The 21,809-nt window shown below is 44.3% G+C and overlaps 1 protein-coding gene across 2 annotated transcripts in view; it reads left to right on the top strand.

Moving 5' to 3' along the window:
- Positions 1–5,396: 5,396 nt before the first annotated feature.
- Positions 5,397–21,809, top strand: part of LOC143349933 (uncharacterized) — an 81,470-nt gene continuing 65,057 nt past the window's right edge. For both annotated transcript variants that reach the window (XM_076781593.1, XM_076781594.1), the window contains exon 1: positions 5,397–5,653. In XM_076781593.1, the coding sequence (XP_076637708.1) occupies positions 5,587–5,653 (67 nt within the window). In that variant the 5' untranslated portion in view covers positions 5,397–5,586. The remainder of the gene's footprint in view (positions 5,654–21,809) is intronic.

Below are 21,809 nucleotides of genomic sequence, written 5' to 3' on the forward strand. Positions count from 1 at the left end.
TGAAATTTAATTCGATCGCGATAACGCGATAGCGACAAGTTCTCTGGATAAAATGTCGACGTGACGGCGTGACGCGTACAATACAGGACCGATGGAGTATGTATTTTGAAAGCCGTCGCATCGCGGAGTGATCGAGTAGTACGTATAAGCGATCCCGCGTCGCGACGGTGTCAGATGCAGGTGCATCGTTGATTGTCCTTTGGCTCCACTCTATCATTGCTCCGTTCGATGACGGTTCGCCCGTTTAAATCGATGTTTCGTGTTTACAATTAGACAACGACGCGAAACACTAACAGTAAGAGAGAAGGGGACGAACCCGACGAGGTCGACGATTTCTTAAAACACTCTCGATCGCTTGCTTAAAATGTTTTTCATCGTACCGGAACGTGTAACCTGTAGATATCCATTCTTTAAAATCAAATTTACGAGACCAAATATTGGCAGAATAAATTCGAACATACGATACACAGTGCAACGTAATAAATATTTGCTTGGTCAAGTTTTATTCCCGTCTCCCTGTTTGCGATAAATTGATCGAAAAAGTTTGGGTAGACCGAATATACGGTACAACTCAGTTCGTTTATTTGTAAATTCCTCTGCGTCTCTTACGATGGTCAGTTTTATCCTATCGAAATATGAATTTTCAAGTATTGTAAGTAGCTTTTTTCAAATTTTTCAACCGTATAGAGAAAAGTAAAATTCAATCGTACGTACATACATGTATATGTATACGAATAATTTTAAGCGCGTCAGCTTAAATCGACGTTTCGTGCGATGTTTTTTATCTTAAATCGATCATCGAATTACGAGGGGGTAGACGGGTAAAAGGGGAAACGAGGAAGCAAAAAGGGGGAGCAAAAGGGGCCGCCGGGGAGAAAAAAACGAGGAACAAGGGACGAGAGATTGTTCTCTCTCGTCGAGAAACCAGCGATCGTAAGGATCGATTCGTTTAAGACTGTTTTTGTTGAATTTTAATCGGTTCGGAACAGTTACAGTATGAAGTATAAAGGAAAATTCTCGGTAGGGAAAACTTGAATGGATCGCGTTTGTTAATGTTGGGTGGTAGTGCGGGTTTAAGTCTTGATCGCGGATCGGGGAGGATTTGTCGGATAGGCGGCGTGGAAACGGTCCTCGGCGTCAGTTGCGGTGGAAAAACAGGAGGGCGGAAACAACGAAGGCACCCTGTAATGGACTTTGCGGGTGTCGATGGGCTGCCGTTAATTGCAGCGCCTCGCCTAATTGCTCGTAACCTCGAGCGCCTCCTGTTCACCACCGTGGGAATCTAGCCTTTTAAATTGAATGCTCTTCGTTGTCTTTTATCTATCTCTCGAGGACCGACATTCTCCATGGTATTCGTGTATGTTGCACGCGTGCGTTCGACGAAGATACGATATCAGAGGCGAAACGGACCGAACGTAAACTAAAATCAATTTCATTTTCCTGACCCAATTCGATGCGAAAATTGTTGCGCCGTCTGTGTTACGTTTCAAAGAAACGCTAATAAATTTCGACTCGTTGTTGTGAAAAATGAAGAAAAAAAAACAAACGGCTAGAACGAGTTAAAGTAACGAAACACCCTCCTCTTTGCTTTGCAACGACCCTTTAAAACTTGATGTATGATTTTCTGTTGCCGAGTTTACGTACTTTGAGCGAAAAGTGTGCCTTTGAGCGAATACGCTCGATTTTAAACTGCAATAAACGCAGACAAGACGAGTAATGCCGTTTATTAGAGAGACGCGAAGTACGGTTCCATCAATGTCACCGGCGACGCGACGTAGTGTTAAAGAACGCGCAGGAAAGGCAAAATAGTTGTTCATCGATCCAGATAGGTCGTAAAATTTAACGACGACGTCACGGCTGACAATTTCATTAAGATTCTCTGGCACCGTCCCTTTCCGTGGGTCTCGTTAACGCCATCGCTCGAAATTGCTAGTTGCACGGCACGAAGTGCGCGCCAAGTAATTGCATCGTCGCCAGCATTGCGACAGACGCTCCGGTCCACTCTTTGAGCATCTCGAAGTTAGATGGGTCGTTAGTTGGAAGTAGAGTAACCGGAAGTTAGCCGACACGACAAGACGAGACGGGCGAAACTTGGGTAGACCAGAATCTTTTTTGTTCGAGTTCCTTCTACACTCATCGTTTGCTCTATTTAACGCAACACTGGACCACGATGACGCGTCTGAGGAGAATGCATCCGCAATCCTCGCGTTGACATACGTACGCGTTTATTCTTTTGTCGCGGAGATAGATTCTATTTGGTTGTTCCGTTCAGCCGCGTTTCGAAACAGAAGTAAATGTTGTTTGCGATTCGACGCGGCTCGAGTAACCGCGTAAAACGGCGAAAGGCTCGAACGTCGCTCGAGGGAAACTTTTCTATTTAGTTGGCAACTCTCGGATGTACGACGTTCATTCCGGTTGTCGTAGCTCATTCGCATTTAACGAGGACCCTCTGAATATTCAAAGATATCGTGCGACGCGCCCTTCCCTCTACACCCTTCGAGAAATTGTTTTAAAAAGCTGGTACGTCTCGTCGATTCTTTAATTACCGTTCGACCGCAGATCCTTTTTCCTCTTCTCGCGATTATGGTTCCTCGAGGAACAAAAACCAAGTAGAAAAGTATTTACTTTCGATTAGTAGTTTTCAACGGAACGATAAACGAGCTTGAGTTTCTTCGGGCTCCATATTCATACATATTTTCTCGTTTCAGCTTATTCCATCTACGAAGAAAAAACACATAGGATAGATGGATCGTTTGTTAGCCGGTCTCACGTTCGGAGCGAAAATATTCTCGTCCCTGGCGTAACGGCGAGCGTGTTCCGAAAGTTGGACGGATCGGCCAGACATAGGGTCGAAATAAGCCGGAAGTTGAGGATACCGTCGGGGTTGCCGCGATAGGAGAAGTTACGTAGCAGCGAAGTAACTTGGTCCTATCCTGGCCACCTCGTTTAACACACACTGTGTGTGTGCACTGATGTATAATTAGTTCCGTCCAAGTCCCTTCTTCGACCCATTTCAACCTAAATACCTCCGTAACTCGGACTTGCTTGTTTGCGTGCACGCGTTCAATATACGTGTATCCCTACTGTCTAGTTACGTTTTCATACCTTTACTAAAATTACCCCCGGACTACGTTGTACGGCTAATACCGAACCCTCGTTCGGTCGCCTCTCGGTCTTTCTATCCTTTTAACTCTTCGATAAATTAACAATAGTTTATCTCGTTAAATTTATCAATAATTACATTCGATGTAAACACGATATCAAACTTGATCGGCTCCTTCTAATGTGCATTGTATTGCATACTGACGATTACACAAGTAAATGATCGCGTTTCGCGCAGTAGTAACGTAGGAACATAGTCAGCCAGTAACTGGCGCAGCGAGCGATGCGTTGTCCAACAGTAGATACGTGGTGTGTATAGGCAGACGGACATTTAGGTCGCGAAAAGCAACTGGTTATTAACGACGCGTAGCCGATACCAATATTAATTAAATTCCATTACAGGCACACTATATGTATATCGTGTAATATACGTATGTGTAAAACGATTGATGTTCGACGTTTACCGAATATAGTCTTGACAATTAGTCTTTAGTATGTATAACGTTATTACGCCACGTTGTTGATGATTGTTAGAATTTGACGATGAATCGAGAGTGATTTTTGACTCGGTTGGTCGCTGGTAGGCGAAATTAATTTGCGTTTCAAGGGGAGCAGGACGTTTGCCAACGGGCTTGTTTCACCGGAGATCGCGTGGCGTGCACGGGATGAATTTTGCGGCCAGCGAAACAATGTCGAAGGTTCAACAGATACGCCCAGTGACTATTGCGGTCGCGATAATGGCTCAACAATGGCCATCCGACGAATTTCAATAAATTCTGTTTACGTGACGCGTGGCGAGAACGCGACAGTTATTGTACGATTATAAAGCGATTAAAAGTGTCTGTATCCGTGCGGTGGAACGAATCGATTATACGTTATCGTTCTACACGCGCAGATTAATTCCATTCGATCGTACGAACAGAACAGTCGATTCATTCGGCATTTTCGCGTATATTCAACGATAACGCTAATATCATCGTCGGCAACTGTCGATCGTGGGATCATACTTAGGGATCGAAAGCATATCTCGATAATATAGTTGAGAATGTATTTTCACGATCTGTGTGTTCCGCGATCGGTAAAATATTTCCTAGTTTTTCATTTAGGATCGTATAGATAGCGTCTTGAACGATATTAAGGCCTTTGGCGTTACCGCGAGAAAGAGGACGTTACTTACGGGTCATTTATTTCAGCGCTTCGTCGTTGTTGTTTTTCGCGTTGCATCGGCTCGAACGATGTATTATGTAACGAAAACGAGGTCGTAGATAGCTCTCGGAGAAGGAGATCTTATACGTAACCGTTGTACCTGTTTGACGATAAATTTCTTTTTTCAACGGTTTATCGGGTCGGAAAGTTGAAATTATCATCGAATAACAGGGATGTTTTACTGTACTTGTTCAATCTTAAGTTGGCTTCTTTTCTCAATATCCGTGCATTCGCTTTCGCGGCTTTATTCGTAACGCCTTTTCTTTTTCGTTCGCAGAAAAATAATCAATCAACCTTATTGCCTTTGTCGTGCTCGAACGATTCCTCGCTTCTTCTACCGCTTCGGCGGCGTATGAGCTGGCTGTCCGTCTTGTTCGCCGCTCTCCATCAATCTATTCTTCCGTTTCGTTTCGCCCGTATAGCCATTTTGAATACAGCATACGCGCGTCCCGGCGCGGCGCTTCGATATTAGTTCAGATTTCCGTTTCTTGTCCAACGATCGTGCCCGCGTTGCAATTTATGGCCGAAGTTTGCGTGCAAAGTGCTACGTCGAAACGGAATTTCCGTGCTATTATCCTTCGCCTCTGCCTCTGCTGCCTCCTTCTCTTTTTATTACGATACCTTTTAGAAAAAGCTACCGAAAAGGTTTCGAGCTCCGACCAAAATCGCTAAATTTTTTAACGCGAAGCAAAACAGCGCTTTCGTATCGCGACCAGAAACGCGCGTTCCGAATGCAGGATACTGCGTTAGGTGGAAATAGATGCGCGCCAAATTTCCCTAATTTAATGTAAACCAACAGTCGTATACCGCGCGCACAGAGGATGCGGGGTAATAATTGCGGTTCATTATTTTGTAATTTGAAATTTCCAATTTGACGGCAGTAGTAGCGCCGTTAGTGGTTGGGAACGGTAACGCGATAGCGCGAGTTTCAATACAAGAATACACGGTAGTCAGGCCAGTGGTTAGACGGAGACCGGTAGACATAGTCTACGCAGTCTCCGTCTAACCAAGTTGCCATTGGTCGAGAAGGGGGTGAGTGGTGGTGGGAGCACGCGAGAGCCACGGATACCTGTCAGTACGCGCTCAACTGTCACGTTGTGTAGTTCGCGTTGCTTTTCTTCCCATTGTTTGTGCATTTTCGTGTCACTTATTACTCGATCTTATCACATGTACGTGGGGATATCATCTACGATTATTGTTTCAAACGATTCTTCATCAAACTGAAATGAAGTGATCGAGCCTCGACGTGCTTACGGGGTACATCCTCGCGAAAGAAGCATGGATCTCCGGAGTGGCTACTCCATTTCGATCGCTTGTTTGCTGATCGTCATTGCTGCCGTTTACGGTCAGTTATTCTTTCTACAACGTATTTTCTAATCCGCGTTTCGATGTACATGCACGAATATCGAGATTTCAGAATGCACAGTTAGGACTCGCTTTTCGACTTTGTAGGTTAGAATTACGATACTGTAACGTTTGATGTAAAACTTGCGAGCCCAAGTTTTCGATCGTGTTTAAATATGTATTTTGCTGAGGTAACCAAAGAACCGTTTAATTTATATATAGTGAAGCTTCGTAGCTATATCTCGGTTTTGCATAGTAAATGTACATATATGTTTGTTCTCCGGTTGTGCGTATCGTATTTTATTCAATTTCTCGATTCATATTCTGTACAAATTTTGTACAACACAGCCGTATGATTGTTGTTTTAAATTGTAACATTCTGCTCTGGTTACGCGTTTGAATTATAATTACATCGAGACATACGCGTCGTAATAGTTACTGGGTTATTCATAACTGCATGACTGCACTTGACTCGTGTAGTCGCATGTTTATTCGCTGACTGAATGGAATACGAAAGTATGACCGAGTCTCGAGGATGAAGCACGCTCTCGTGTCGTCTCGTTCCGTGCCGGTTAAAGCAGATATTTACTTAATTAATTTACTCAATTAATTAAATTACTTTAATTAATTAATTTACTAAATAATTTACAGTTTACAATACAATTTTCACGCGTTGAAAATTTGACGATTAATTTGCTACGTAATTATCCCTGTGCGTTGATGTATCTTTATATTATCGTCGATCTGGTAAAACATATGTTTTTAATATTTCCAAGTGTCGTATTACTCGACAGTTTGAGCGTTTATAAAGAAACCTGTAGTTGGTCGCGCGTAATCTTCTCGAAAGTACGCTCTAGAGTTCGAGCCGTTAACTCGTAATGTATGTACCTACTCCCCTTTCCGCTCGGTTTCTTTCATTGTCGACTCGTGCCCTCTGCGTAAACACAGAGGCATGCTCGGGACGTAATTCGCTCGACAAAGAGGAGACGAGTAGGTAGGTAGCCAGTCAGCGCGAGCTTTTCTCAAAAGTTCGCTACATAGGTGGTATGCATGCATTACATACCTTCGCGTAGATTGTCCTGTACGCGACCCACCATCCTAGACTCGCTTACGTTGAATTTAACCAACCGACGCCGTGTCAATTCTTAATTATCTAGCTAACCCTGCGTTAACACCTTTGGGATCAGATTCCATTAGTCGAACGTCGAGAAAACTTTCAAGATATGTATAGTTTACAGAGAGAAGAAGGTCGTCGCTACGCGACTGTTTATATTTTCAGGACTAGCGATACGTCACGTTAGCATAATTCGTCACGCGTCGTACCTTTGTTCAACTGGGTTTTCGGATATTATCAGACGTTTATCGTTCGTGAATCTATGAGAGAAAATCAATGTCCTCGGAATTCTGTTTTGCGCTTTGCCACGCTCGCGTAAATGTATCGGTAAATACTGGAAAGTTCTATTCGCGACAGCAAGCAGCAGCGTGTTTGCTCGCGAATCTTAACTGTACGCCACAAGTTCTACTTCCCCTGATTAGTCGGTGGCGCTCGAAATCCTTATATTTACAAGATAGTTTGTAATTAGGTTCGGTCTATTCGTTCGTTTTAATGTTCGAATTGAAATACTCGCAAGCGGCAGTGTATTCTTTACCATTTCGTCAAAACTATGTGTTTTGCGTAATAGAGCGACTCTAGTTTCTTACTAGATAGTGTAATTGGATAATGGAGTGGGCACGTGCGGACCGTTCTTTTAATCGGATTACCGGATCACTCTGCGATTTCGCTATCGACGATGGCAGCAGTTAATTGACTCCGACGGGCAAAAATTGCGACGCCGAGCCCAATGGTAGCACGTACTAGCCCCCCCTGATCGCGTTTCTCGCGAATAAATCGATCATTGCAAAAGGCCTCTTCACCATTCAAATCGATTCTATCGCGACGAGATTGGTTCTCTCGGCGATCGTGTAAATATTTGAGAACGCCTCGCATTGAAAACCATTCTTGTATACATTTTCCCCCCTCTCACGCGCGCACACACACACTATTTCTATGTTTATCTGTTTGTCTACCTTAAATTCTCCGTGTTTCGTTCTTTTTGCGTCCTTATACGAGTAGAACCGATCCTTATAAACAGATTATTTCAATTATGTTTGTCGGTTGTCGGAGAAGCAAGGTCGAATCAGTCTCGAGAAACGAGTTGCGATGCGTTATCGACGTTAGGCGGATAGAATTTTAAACCGTAGGATCGACGCTCGGGAAGTTTTAAGAAAATTGGAGGCTGATAGCTAGGAATCCGTTTCTTCGTGAAATATCGGGCTCCGAGGATTAAACGTCCGAACAGAGTAAATTTATCGACGCGGGCCGCCAGGAATAACTGAACGAGTTCTCTTGATTCACTCTCGTTTCTCCGTGCCGTTGATGCGAATTTATTGCGCTACAAGCTTCGTGGTTCCACTTACGCGAAAGAAAAGGTACAAATTTTCGTTAAGTATCCCGATACGTGTGCAATTTCTTCCAATGCCAAATTACTCTACCAGCTGTTCTTAAATTAACGAACCAGCGTACATCGGCTTCGCGCAAATTGTAAGACGCCTAAGAATGATAATATGTAATAATGATTCAGGTTAATGCTCGTTCTCTGTTCGTTTGGCGGTCCAGGAACGTAGAGGCGACTAAAATTCGCATTGGACGTAATTGGTCCGTAGCTTTTGCGAGATCGAACCGTCTTTGGGTGAGAAGGTAAGGCATCCCACCAGAGCCCCGCTTTAATCTCTTAGTCGAGGAGTGTTTCTGTCTCGAATGGAAATCCCCAGGCGTCTCTGCTATTCCACGGATACTGGGAACCGTTCTGAAGAACTAAACCCGGAAATGAAATTAGATTTGCAAAGTAGCACGCCGAAGACGCGGACGGGGCTCCCTTCGGGTTCTCTTGATAAGTGAAAAAAAAAGAGATCGATTAATCCGTTCTTTCAGCTTGTTACACTGTCCCGTATTACCGTTCTCGCAATTAATTCTTCCGCGAGTTAATTCTTCATGGGCAAATACTTCGGAAGGGATTCGGTTCGTTAACGACCAGACGTCTTTTCTCGTCGTCTATAAGATGTATTAGTAAAAACGCTTATTTATCTTCTTTATATCTAACGATACATCGATTAAGACGACCAATCAGGAATTGCGACGATAATATGTATCTTAGCTTGTTTTCAACGTAGTTTTGGGTATACTCGAGAATAACTTGCATAAAGAGCATCTTGCGAAATAATTATCTTCGAAAGCTCCCGATTATTAGAGGTTTGGAAAGATCGTTCTTCTTAATTACCACTGAAATATCAAGATTTGAATAGCGAATCTCCGGTCGTTTTGGCATGCAGTTTCCTCGAACGTTGGAACTTTGGATTATCGTAAGGGTGACGCGACGGTACGAAAGGGCCGATTAATCGAGTAAATTTCATTCATCGTCTGGTTTCCTTAGTTATTATTGGTCTTGGATTGCGCGCGATATTTGTAAGAAATTTCTTGCACCACATGTACCATCCGATATCAAGTTTCGCGACTGATACTCGCCGGAAGCTTTCTGCAATAATATTCCAAAATCGATTAGCTTGGAGAGTTTAGATAAATATTGTATAATGTTATTGATCGAACGTGTATCCGTGTTGACAAAGTATACAACGAGCTAAATTTATGCAATGATCCCAGCGCAACGGCTGGTTTCGACGTTATGTAACGAGGATCGTTAATTCTTAATAGATTTGCATCACTTGGCAACGTTTAATTTATTTCTACATTTTTACGTAATATTCTATTATACAGGGTGTTCGGTCATCCCTGGGAAAAATTGTAATGGGAGATTCTAGAGGCCAAAATAATACGAAAATCAAGAATATCAATTTCTTGACTGAGGCTTCGTTATAAAGTTATTAAAAAGTTAAATGAAAAAATTTCAAATTATTCTGAAAAAATTATTTTTGGTTGCGGGGGTCAATTATAATCATTTTTGGTGAATAGACATATCCCGGAGCTGGAGGCTTCGTTAAAAAGTTATTGACGTTTAAATTTCCACCCGTACTGAATTTTTTTCTCGAAAATACGCAGGATTTCGAGGGTACGTTTATTGACCAAAGGTGATTGTAATTAATCCCCACAAACAAAAATAATTTTTTCAGAATGATTCGAAATTTTTTCATTTAATTTTCTAATAACTTTTCGACGAAGCCTCAGTCAAGCAATTGATATTCTTGATTTTCGTTTTATTTCGACCTCTAGAATCTCCCATTAAAATTTTTCCCAGGCGTGGCCGAACACCCTTTATAGAAAAAATTCGTTTGCCATCTGGCGTACCTATTTTCGTGATTTCTACCCCAAGATAATTTTTTCGATTTGTCGAAGAGAAATAATTGGAAAGCTTGCATTTCGGTTCGTTACCTTTTTCTTCCTTTATTCGCGGAACATCCGAATGGTGTTTACAGGCAAGCCGCAATATCCATTCCAAGATGCCTGTGCGCTCGGTGTATTTTCGAGGAAAACTCTATACAGTTTCTTAGGTTTTCCACCGCGTTGCGTTGGACGATTCTTCCCTGCTGGAATTCCAGCCAAACGTAAAAGTTTTAATGAAATAGCGAAAGTGCGTGTGAAGTAACCTTTTCAATGACGTGGTCGCGATCGACGGTCAAACTGTAAGTTTTCCCTTGGTCTACGGTCCCTTAATTCTTTGCTACGGAAATTCCGTTTATGGAACGAAATAGCAGGTGACTGGAACGTGTCATCGCGTCGCAACCAGAAGGCATTTCGTATTATCCTTCGCGTGTCAGTTTCCGTACACGAGGAAACCGGTAATCCTCGTCGCTGTCTTGCCTTGTTCCTAACTCAGACGCCAGAACGTCGTCGCGAGGCTCGCGGGCTTCCTTCGAAATTACATCTACCGAGATGCGGAGGCTTTGAAGGGGAACGAAAGCGACACGTTTGGAACATTACTCGAACGACTGCATCCTGCGAATTTAGTCCACGGTTTCCGAGTACGTCGCTCTCGATCCAATTTAAATTTAATTCAAATTTTTCCAAATACCCTCTGCTCGAGTAAAACTTGCGAAACCTTTCCTTCGAATACAGTAAAGCCCTTTAAGGTATTCCGTTTGATCAGAATTATTGTTTCGGAAGTTGGTTCGCAGGAGTTAGTTAATAGAAAATCCGTACACGGATGTTTAACAGACACTCGTCGATCGTTTTAACGGAAGCTAAGAAAGAGGGTGGAGGATATTAGGTGCCGACGCGAGTGCGCGTCGCCTCGTTTATTCTCGTTTCGCCAGGTAAACGTACAGTTTGAGCCGTGCAACAGGAAACTTTCTCACCTTGATCGATTCAGAGCGCAAGTAAATTGCGACTTAAATGGAAATTATAGTATGGCGTCGGCCCGTAATATCTTGCAGCAACATTTTCATCGGTTCAAAGGCACGAACGAGACGTTGCGAGCTGAAATGATGAGCGGGTTGGGGGCGGTTCGTCACCGAGGACTTTGCTTGTCCGTAAAACTCTTGGATAATCCCGAAGCTTCTAGCTAGGCAATCGCGTCGTTTGCAATGGATCTGGACACCAAGAACGTTTTGCTTTTTTCTTTCATCGATCCCACCCCAAACCGCTATCCCTATTGAACTCGAACTCGAACTCGAACTCGAATTCGTGCCTTTACCCGTCTCCCATCACGAACAGAAGGAACTCGGAACTCTTTCATCGCGATTTCTCGATACTTTCAGGAAACGCCGATTCTATCGATCTCATTATGGCTATTAACAATCTGGTCACGAGTCATCGTTCGGTCGTATGTCTTGGACACGACCGAGCCGAGATTACTCGGCAAACTTTCGTCCGGAAGCCAGTCCCGCGAACTTTTGTCCCGGTAATGCGACCTTTTTACCAGTTTTTTCAATGTTGGAGATTCGTTGAAAAGTTTGTCGATAACGAGAGAGACGCTCGATGCTCGACTTTGCGCGTTTACGGCGAATGGAGATCGTTAGGAGCACGCACTGGTCCAAGTTTCGTGGACTGTATCGTTACGTAAGAACGTAAAAGCGAACAAGAAATCGATCTATTTGTACCCTCTTAAAAGTATAAAACGACGTTAGTATTCCAACATCCTCTATTACAGTTTGTCTTGTATTTTCTTCTTTAGTAGTTATGCTGTTTCCGTAAAGGTGCGGTAATACGTAACCCATCGATCGTGCAAACGTTAACAAGTATTTGCTTCGTGTCCAATTGTTTGCCGCGGTCGTATAAAAAGGCGAAACGTATTGCTTTGTTTCGCGGTTCCTTTTCGTTGAAACGCTGTTCACGCTTTTCAACGGAAAATTACAGAAAACGGTTCGTTCGTCGGAGATAAACGGTCCCCGAGAATCCCCATCCGCCGTCTCGTTGGACGAAAACCAAGATTAACGGTAAACGGGAAACCTTTAACGATGACGTCGGTTTCCAGTCGACGTTTTCGTACCATTTTTACGAAACACGTCCCGTGGCGTGTTACCAGTCGAGAAGTTCAGGAAGAAACGACCTCGAAACAATCGCCTGAGGTGGTCTTTGTTCCGGCTGCCTTGGCCAAATGTCAAATTCAAGGGTTCGCGAGAGGCAGGGTGAACGTAGAGGGTGACCAAGTGGACCAGGGTAGGAACAAAGCGAGACAGAAACGTACCGACCCGACACGACGCGACGCGACGCTTCCAAGGACCATGCAACGTCGACACGCTCGACTTCGAAGAGGTCCAAGGATCGATAAATACGACTGTTTTGTGCGCAACACACCGTCCTGACCCGGTTTCGTTACGCGTTCAAAGAAGGGGACGAACTTTGTTGGAAAATTCCGGTCGAAACGGAAATGTCTCGACGAGTGTCCGGTTCCCTCGATGCTTGACTCGACCGACTTACGTACCCTTATTTCTGCCAGCACGTCGAACCCGAAAATAAGTTTAGAGACGTGGTATATATGCCCATCGCGTGGTTTAAATTGGAGAAAGAGATGGGATCGAATCGGTCCTTGGAGACGCTGAAAGACTGGCGACTGGTCGGTCGCAACAGGTGCGTACGCGATCGAAACATCCGTCGACGTTTGAATCCGTGTTCGAGTCGTAAATCGAAGAAAAGCCCGAACACCGGTGCACGAACAAAGTAAAATGAGGTTGAAACGCGAAGGGTTAACAGCTCGAGAGAAAGTTCTTTCGTCGGGCTGGTTTTATCGCATTCTACTCGGAACGCGTTCCGCGCGAACACTCGCTCGAGAACAAAAGACGATTGAATTTTATCCGAGATAAACCAATGTTTTCCGCGCTGGATGAAATCCCGACCGAATCCTTTCTTTCTCCATGTTCCCCTCGATCGCCGATCCGTTAATACGCGAATCGGAATCTAGCACTACGACTAGACTATTTATTGGACGCATATCGTACGGTCGAACTTTGATTAACCGGCTTCGTCGAGACTGAGACAGACCGGATAAATCTTCTATTTACGATATATCGAATGGATGTTTGAATGTCCGAAGAAATTTACGATCCCGCTATATCGCGAAGACTACGGTACCTACGGTCAGAGACAAATTAGCGTAAACAAATACGGGATATTAGGAAAGTGCATTGGCAACGGTCGAATAGTTGTTCTATAGGTTTATAGTTGCTGGAATTCCGTACACCGGAAAACCGAAACTTACTTTTTTCATCCGTGTTTCTCCCCAGCTTGTACTACCCCGGTAGCTTTCGAATTCAACTAATTGCATTCCCAGTCTCGTTTGCGTTTCAAATAACGTCCGGCGTGTGCCCGCGTCCGCTTCTCACCAAAAGGGAGATACGCTTCTTCTCCTTTTATCCTACATTTTCCTCCCTTTTTTCGTCGGAGACTCGAAACTCCTCGGGCGATTTCTTTTCTCCTTTTCTCCTTTTCTACTTTTCCTTTCTTCTTGTTCGAATTACCGCGCGATCCTTTCAGTTTCACACCCTTACTCCGTCGCGTCCCTCCCGTTCTCTTTTTCCTTTTTCATTGGGTGGCACCGACAAGATCGAAGGTAAAGGACAGAACGAGTTCTCGCCCGACACGCGGTGATTTATCTTAGCAGGAAACTCGTTCCAATCATGTCGGCCTCCGACGTCCTCCCTCTTATCAGAGTTCTTCTCTCGGATCTTTTTCATTCCGACTCGTCGACGCGGATATAGACACGTTCCCGTTACTCGCGAGCCTCGACGCTTCGACGAGTCGAGAAATCCCCGTTTTTTCTTTTGCAATATTCGTCAAGGTGTTTTAAGAGCTCCTCGAAACTTGCAGCCCCTGACACTCGAAACAGCCGCGAGAGTAGTCTTTTACCTTTTGCGTTCGATATTCTCGCCCCGAAGATAAATAACAGGGGTATACTTTTCCAAGCTCAGAACTTTTCAAGTTCTCGAACCGCTATACTTTTCACGATTTTGCAAAAAGTAACGCACGCGTCGGCGAGAAAAGAGTTTGCTGCCAAACTATCGTCTACAGGAAAGTGCGTCACAGTTTGGTAAACAAACAGTTTATACCACGAGACGCGAACGTTTCTCGTCGAAATTTTTTAGCCACGTTTCTTTTCGTCAACCAGCAAATGGAAGCTGTACGCGTTTTCGAACTTGAAAACATTTTCATGATATTTCTCGAACGGATGTTGCATTTCGTAATTAAGTTTCCTCTATTTCGCTTTTAGGAGCTTCGCCCTAAAGAGATCCGTTGCGTAAAGAGTCTATAATATACGGGAAAATCGTTTCCATCTCGAGCCAGTTTTTCGTTTATTTTCGATCCTCCAGGTTGGATACGCCGACGTGCATAAATTCATCGGCCGTAATTTAACGGCAGAGTTTCGTTTTCATGCTGACGTTCGAAGGTTTTAAATTGCGAGTACGTAAAGAGCGCCGACGGGATCGCGCGAACTTGACAATATTTTCCACGCTCGAAACGTTTGCGATGAAAAACGCGAGCTTTCAATTTGCGCGCCCAACTTTTCGCCGCTGCGTTTGGTATCCGTTCCGAGAGACGCTTCGGATACCGCGCTCCTCGACGATTTCCTTTTAAGAAATTACATTTTCCACCGTTGTTATTTTAGAAGGATTTCATTTCGTCTCGAGGTTCCACCGTTCCAAATTACATTTTCCCTCCAACCTAATAACCTTTTGTTTCCGTGCGTTTCGAAGACTTTGAAAATAAAGGTTTCAACGCGTTATGATTTCGGTAAATATGTACATATATAGGGTGTTCGGCCATCCCTGGGAAAAATTTTAATGGAGGATTCCAGAGGCCAAAATAAGACGAAAATCAAGAATACCAATTTGTTGATGAAGGCAAAAATGATTGAAAATGACCCCCGCAAACGAAAATAATTTTTCCAGAACGATTTGAAATTTTTGAATTTAATTGTTAATAACTTTTTAACGGAGCCTCCATCAACAAAGTGGTATTCTTGATTTTCGTCTTATTCTGGCCTCTAGAATCCCCCATTAAAATTTTTCCCAGGGGTGATCGAACACCCTGTATAGTATATTCTGGTTCTGCCAGTTGGAACTTTTCGTCGAAACATTCGCATTTACCATGGTATTGATTCGACTTGTCGCAGATCGCAATCTCGTGCGCAATCGATCATCGGAAAAGTCGCAATTCGGTAGACGACGAGTCCCCAAGGAACTCTATAAATATTAAAATTCCGGCTGTCTCTTGCGAGCACTCGGCAATTTTTATTACGCGGCCAACATATTCGCTGGCTCCTGATTTCCATCTCAAAAAGCAAATTCAATTAGCCTTCGAGTCCCGTACGCGTAACTCGTTTTACGATTTTTCATGGATTCTATTTTTTTTAAAAAAAAAAAAGAGACCAATCCCCGATTTCATTCGACGGGAAGTTAATTCCCCGACTCGTTGAACAAGATCGAATTTCCAACAAAGTCCCCTTTAAGCGCCTTCTCCGATTCACCCGTATATCGATCTGCCTCTCTCTCTCTATCTCTCCCCCTCTTGTTCTCTTTTCCTCTTTCGCTCTTTCTCTCACTTTCTCTGAGCACGTCGAACGTTAATTGTTACCGACGTGCTTCTCATCGGCTGGGTAGGTAATCTTTTTACGAACGGTCCGATGCACTCCCTCGGCAAGAATGTCTCTCGAGAGGTTCGGCTAAGCGGCCACTGTCTGCCAGCCTTGGCTCTGCCTTCAAAGGACGCTGGTCCATTAGCTTTTAGCGCTGATGCAAGCTACCCCTGTAATCCGGACCGACCTGGTCCTTCTAACGGGAGCCGTTCGAGTAGCCAGGATAGACGCATTCTCGGATCCAGCTTACGAGAATCGCGTTTGCGGTTGCTCGATGCCTCCTCCCTCTCTCTAGATCGAGGAATTTCGTGAAACCTTTAGCGCTTGTTGCTTATAGGCATTTGCACGACCCGACGGGATTCGTGACACGGAATTTACGACGTCGATTCTGTTTCTCAAGAATGGACTATCCGGACAAAAGTGGATAGGGAGTTGATTACCGATGAAAGAAACCAAGCTTTTTCGTTAGTGAATATTTTCTATCGCGACCCTTGAAACGAAAAGCTGATTATTTTCAACCCTTAGGCGAGACTTTCTCCTTTTACGGTAAACCCTTGGTTGCTGGGGTTTGTTAGGCAACAATTCCAACTGGGAGAAGTTTTACCGTGGCGCGACAGGATCGCAAAGACGCGCCGGTATCGATAATATCACGGACGGCATCGATGAGACTCGTTTCTTGTCGTGTTTGTTAAAAGTTTGCGTAGCGTGTCGACTCCGCGTAACTCGTGGCCGAGCTCGCGGGACCATGAAGCGCGACAGCTCGATAAATCACGGAGAAAGAAGACGAAGGAGAGCTGGAGTTGGCGAACTGTCCTTTGTATAAATAGACCACTGTTGGCTTAGCACCGGTTGGAAGGTCGTTGGAAATTTATCAGCAAAGCGAACTTCTTACTCTCTTCGCCTTTCTCGCGTTCGTTTTGGTCCGCGTGTCTTTACCGTTGATTAAATCTTTAATCTCTGCGGTTAATATAGCTTTCGATTGAATTTTTCACGAGATTGCCGACCATTTCGAGTTCTCGTTCTTCCAACAACTAGGAGGCATCGTTCTGGAATTTCTGGAAATCCGTTTATAGGGGAAAGAACAAATTAATAAACAAGTTGCGTATCTGGGTCTAAATCGTTTGTTCATTTTCGTTGCATTCTCCGAATAGCATGCACCAATAATCTCCGACACGTGTAATTTGTCGGAAACAGGGCAGCGTCAACGGTCGTGAAGCAATTTATTTGTGGAGCAATTATAAAGTGACCGGTAGCGGGGGTAGGTGTAACAGTAATTATACGGTCCCCCGGGTGTTTCGCGTACATTCCCAGAACAAAACCGAGACTTGGAAAATACGGGTTTAACAGGTAGCGAGGTGCGCGGTACCTCGCTTCCCATCCCGTTGCTGCGATCACGCGCGGCTAAAAACCGTCTCCGGTTTTCGTTAGCGCGCCGAAAACATAAAACTCGTTGGTTTTCTTCGCAGCCGTCGGCTCGTAGAACGTCTCTCGACGAAATACCAGTGGAAAATGGGATAAATCAGCGGGAATTGCTCGGAAACCGTGAGAGGGAGCGTGGTTCACAACGGCGATAACGTTGCGTATTTGTAAAATGTTGAGTAGCAAATCGACAAGCAACCCCGACGAAAGGGGAAACGAAAAGTTGACGGGTCCAAGTCGGGTCGTTGGGGATTTCGTGGCTTTACCGGCCCTTACGCGCTGTTCCTCTGACCGTCGAAGCGCTCCATGCTCCGCATAGTCCTTCCTTCCTTCCTTCGTTGCTTCCGCCTCGTCGCTAACGCTCCTCCAAAACCCCTGGAGAATTCCTTCTTATCCTCGACTCGTGATCATTACGTTCGATTACTACCACCCCGGCTAAGCGTCCGGAAAATCCCGTCGTTGATCCCTCGTGTTCTCGCCAATACTACCCACCTCTGCTCTTTCGACTCTTGTTTTCGAAAGTGAATTCATCCCCTCGATAGTAGCACCTGTAGGAGGATGTAGAGAAAACCGGTATCGAATTCTACCAGAGATCGCTGCAAGAACTTGGACTCGGAATGTACGATCGAAATGCTTTTTAAAGCTTAATTTTTCTCTTTCGAGCGAATATTTGCGTTTCGTTGACGGAACGTTGAACCGAGATTGCGGGAAATATGGAGCTCGTTCCACGTTGGAAATTGTGCCGTTCGACGACCGACCTCGGTGGATCGCGACGCGTAAAAAAGCTCGAACCGTCGCCATCGAAGGTTTCTTAGCGCGTGGTCGAATTTACGAGGCCGCGAACGTCGTTGTTCGCGGAATCGACTACGACCGCGAGCATAACCGGCTCCATAAATCTCACCGCAAACTCGGCGAGCGTTTCTGCTCCTCGAGGAATGAATTATTTCGTGGAGGTTCGCCGCGAAGAAAACGATCGTCGGTTTCTCGGATTCGGTCTTTTTGCCGACGACGCCGACGACGACGACGGACTCGGAGCCACCGGCTAGAGAAAATTTCTCCTTTGGTCGTTGGAAAATTTCCGTCGCGTTCGTTGCCTCCTCCTTTTATGGCCCGACTTCCGCTCTCGTTACGTAGCTTGCTCCGCGACGCGAGAAATTGTTTGACGTTTTCGTCGTTCATGATCTCGATTCCATTGTCGGTCGACAAAGTCATTCGCCACGAGAATCTTTGTTCGTTTATCCACGGAACGTTGTCGATTTTTAGTACAGTGCGTCTTGATTAGGTTAGTAAGACGTACCTGATCGATACGGATAACTACAGAAAATAGGTGGTTATTGATCAAACAAAACAAACGCAGTACATTTGCGACGGAATTCTTCTCGGAAAATCACGGTTCGCATCTTGATGTTTTCTACCTATCTTTCGTTTTACGACAAGGATCAGTTCGGTTTTTCCATTGTCGTTCCGTTTTCTGTCTTATTTCGTTCGCATTCGAGCGAGCAAACATTGCCCCGCGAGAACAACATTCAACCAGTGGTCGTAGCTATTGGATCGCGTACAGCTTCCGCAACTCCCTTTCAGTCGCTGTTTCTCAAGATTTTTTACCTCATAATCGATGTCGATTTAAAAACTATTTGTATACGGTCGACGTGTGGAATTTATCGTGGACGATTATCTGTCAGTGGCAGCTACGTGACACACATTCGCGGTCGTCTAAGCCCTTCGTAGAGGGTGTGGAGGTGTTGCAGAGGCCGGTATAAATCGCAACGTAATTCACCGTTTATGCTCGGCTCCAGGGGCTTTCGACTTTAATTATCGCGCGCCATCGAATGCTTTTACAACGAGCCTGCCGATAAAAGCGACCTCCTGGTAACATACTATTATTGAATTTGCAATTACGCTGTACGCCCGACAATTTTTACCCGTTCGCCGTTCTCTGTTCTTAATGTCGTTAATGGACCATCGCTCTGCAGCATACCTATCCCAATAAGTCCCTCACGATCTAATATCGAAGCCGCGGAGAGAGGACGCGATTAATCTCTTTCGATCGCATGGAACAACTCGATAACGAAACAGTAGCCACGACTAAGGCTCCTATCGCTCTACGTGATGCATTATACGTCGATATTTTAGATGCTTTTGTTTCGAATTATTGCCTAGGATCGGGGTCTCGTCGTTTGTAATTCCAAGGAAACGAACCAAGATCGGAAAGTAGCAAAAAATCGTCGTTTGCTCTGTTCAAAATACAATTATAGGAAATAACAATCACGAGCGTGGGCGAACGAGGACGGACCATTCTGCGACGAATTGTAAATGGGAACGAGTATCGATCTAGTTGTCGCGTGTACAGGGGAACTGGTCGATTCTAATTGGAACGGGCCGAGGAAATCGTAGCTTTCGTGCAATCGTCGCATTGGGAAAATAGAAAGGTCGCACGTACTTGTGACGTTCTTACAAACGTTAACGAGTTCTCTTAATGCAGTTCCGATTTTGCGAGCCGAATCTTTTCCGATCTTCTTTGTTCCTTTGCCTCTTTAGATCGTGCGAACCGAGTTCGATCGATTGGTTCAATTCGTTGGGGAGAATCGAATTTTTACATATTTTGCTCGTATTATTCGTTTCGCTGTAAAAGCATTCAAGTTTTTAAATTTCGTTTCGTAAAATCTAGAACCGTACATTAGCAAAAATGCGAATGCTGTACGTTCTACGGACATCGTTATGAATCCCAGCGAAGCACGCTTGCAAAGCGAACAAATCCGCGGACCGAGCATTAATTGAGCACTCTAATCACGAGCGGAACTAAAACAGAGGTCTAAATCCAGGGATTGGTGGGAAAGGTGAATGGGGGTGGGATTCCGTTTCGGTGTCGATGAAAAGCAAATACGCGTCAGATACACTCGTAGCGTTTGCACAAAGAGACGAAGCAAAGCTCTTCCCCGGAGGAACATTTTTTAAAACCCACTTAATATCGACCGTGAACGCGCAACAACCTTTTCTCCTCGCTTCGCCCAAGGTTTTTTTCTTGCAACGTTCGGCATTAACCTGACAAAAGATTCGCAGCGTCGAGGTTGTATCGTCTGGCTCGTATCGTCGAGCGTGTATCGTCCACGGCATTACTTTTCTAGTGACTCGGAACTTTCTGGGAGATAAAGTTTCCAACGGAAGCTCTCTCGACCTCTTTCCTCCCTCTTTGCTGTTCCCCGACTACCGGTTTCCTTTTTTTCTTTTAGTTCTCTTTTTGTATCGTCTGTTCCTTTTCGCGACGCTGTTGCTTCGTCGCGTACTTTGCACGAGAATAAGCGACCGCTCTGCTCCGTCACCGATCTGTAGCCACTAAATATTGAAATGGAAAATATCGGTATTATACTATCATTATTTTGCGTAACAGATACTATTTTCGTGGAATCAGTTTTGCACTGCAAACGATTGCAACGATATACTCCAACGAACGAAAAATGAAATTAAATCTAAATTACGTGCCTGTTAACTTAACGCTAATTTTCAAATTTTGGTTAGCTCCCAATGTAAATAGGAAATATATAGCAAAGATGAAAAGAAGGAATCTTCAGTTTCCACTGTCTTAGAATAGTCTATCAATACGTATTAAAAATACATAAATTTCAAACGCGTGCAGTTTCGAAACTACTAGGGTTTTATTAATTATTGAGTCACCATTGGAAGCGGTAAAGCCTCCCCTTCAAAATGGCTTTTGGTTTTTGTCGATCCGACTTCCCGTTCTCGAGATATCGTAATTTATGTAAAGGGGTAATTTTTTCAAGATTCCGCTATGGCTCTTCCCGTGCTAAAACAGGCTACTAACGCACATTGAAATTACTAACATTTTAATTACGTGCAATTCCGAAACTACTAGTGTTTTTGCCATAATTAAGGAATCGTTAGCAGCGGTAAACCTTCCTCTTTAAAATGGCTTTTGGTTTTTGTCGATCCGACTTTCCGTTTTCGAGATATCGTAATTTATGTAAAGAGGTAATTTTTAAAAAATTCTCTTATGGGGCTTTCCGTGTTACGGCAGACTACTAACGCGCATTGAAATTACTAAAACTTTAATTACGTGCAGTTCCGAAACTACTAGTGTTTTTGCCATAATTGAGCAATCGTTAGCAGCGGTAAACCTTCCTCTTTGAAATGGCTTTTGATTTTTGTCGATCCGACTTACCGTTTCGGAGATATCGTAATTTATGTAAATGGTAATTTTTTTATCTCTGTCTTCGTCTGACGCGTCGCGTCGGACCTCCTTGTCGCACGTGCGTGGTGCTGACCTACCTCGCGTACGTGACTGTCGTGACCTAGTTTCGCCGTAGTATTTCCAAGAATTTACTACGCACTGTTTACTATCTACGCGCGCGAGATGAATGAACTCGCGCGAGCGCAACGACGAACCCTATCTCCGAAACTAGCCACCGCATCGACGCGAAACTAAAATCGCTATATCTCCGGAACTAATAACGCTATCGACTCGTACAAACGCTCATTTTAAAGGGCATTTCATCCCCTATCCGATGACCATATCAATCATCATTTTTTATGCTGTTTTCTATGTTTATTTTGTCATTTTCTTTGACTCTACATACCCAAAGTCGTTTCGGCAACTCCTATTGATTATACGACTGGTGTGCGATACAACTGGATCATAAATTGTTTATTTAATTGAAAATG

The sequence above is a fragment of the Colletes latitarsis genome, chromosome 14 (assembly GCF_051014445.1).
Source record: "Colletes latitarsis isolate SP2378_abdomen chromosome 14, iyColLati1, whole genome shotgun sequence".
NCBI lineage: Eukaryota > Metazoa > Arthropoda > Insecta > Hymenoptera > Colletidae > Colletes > Colletes latitarsis.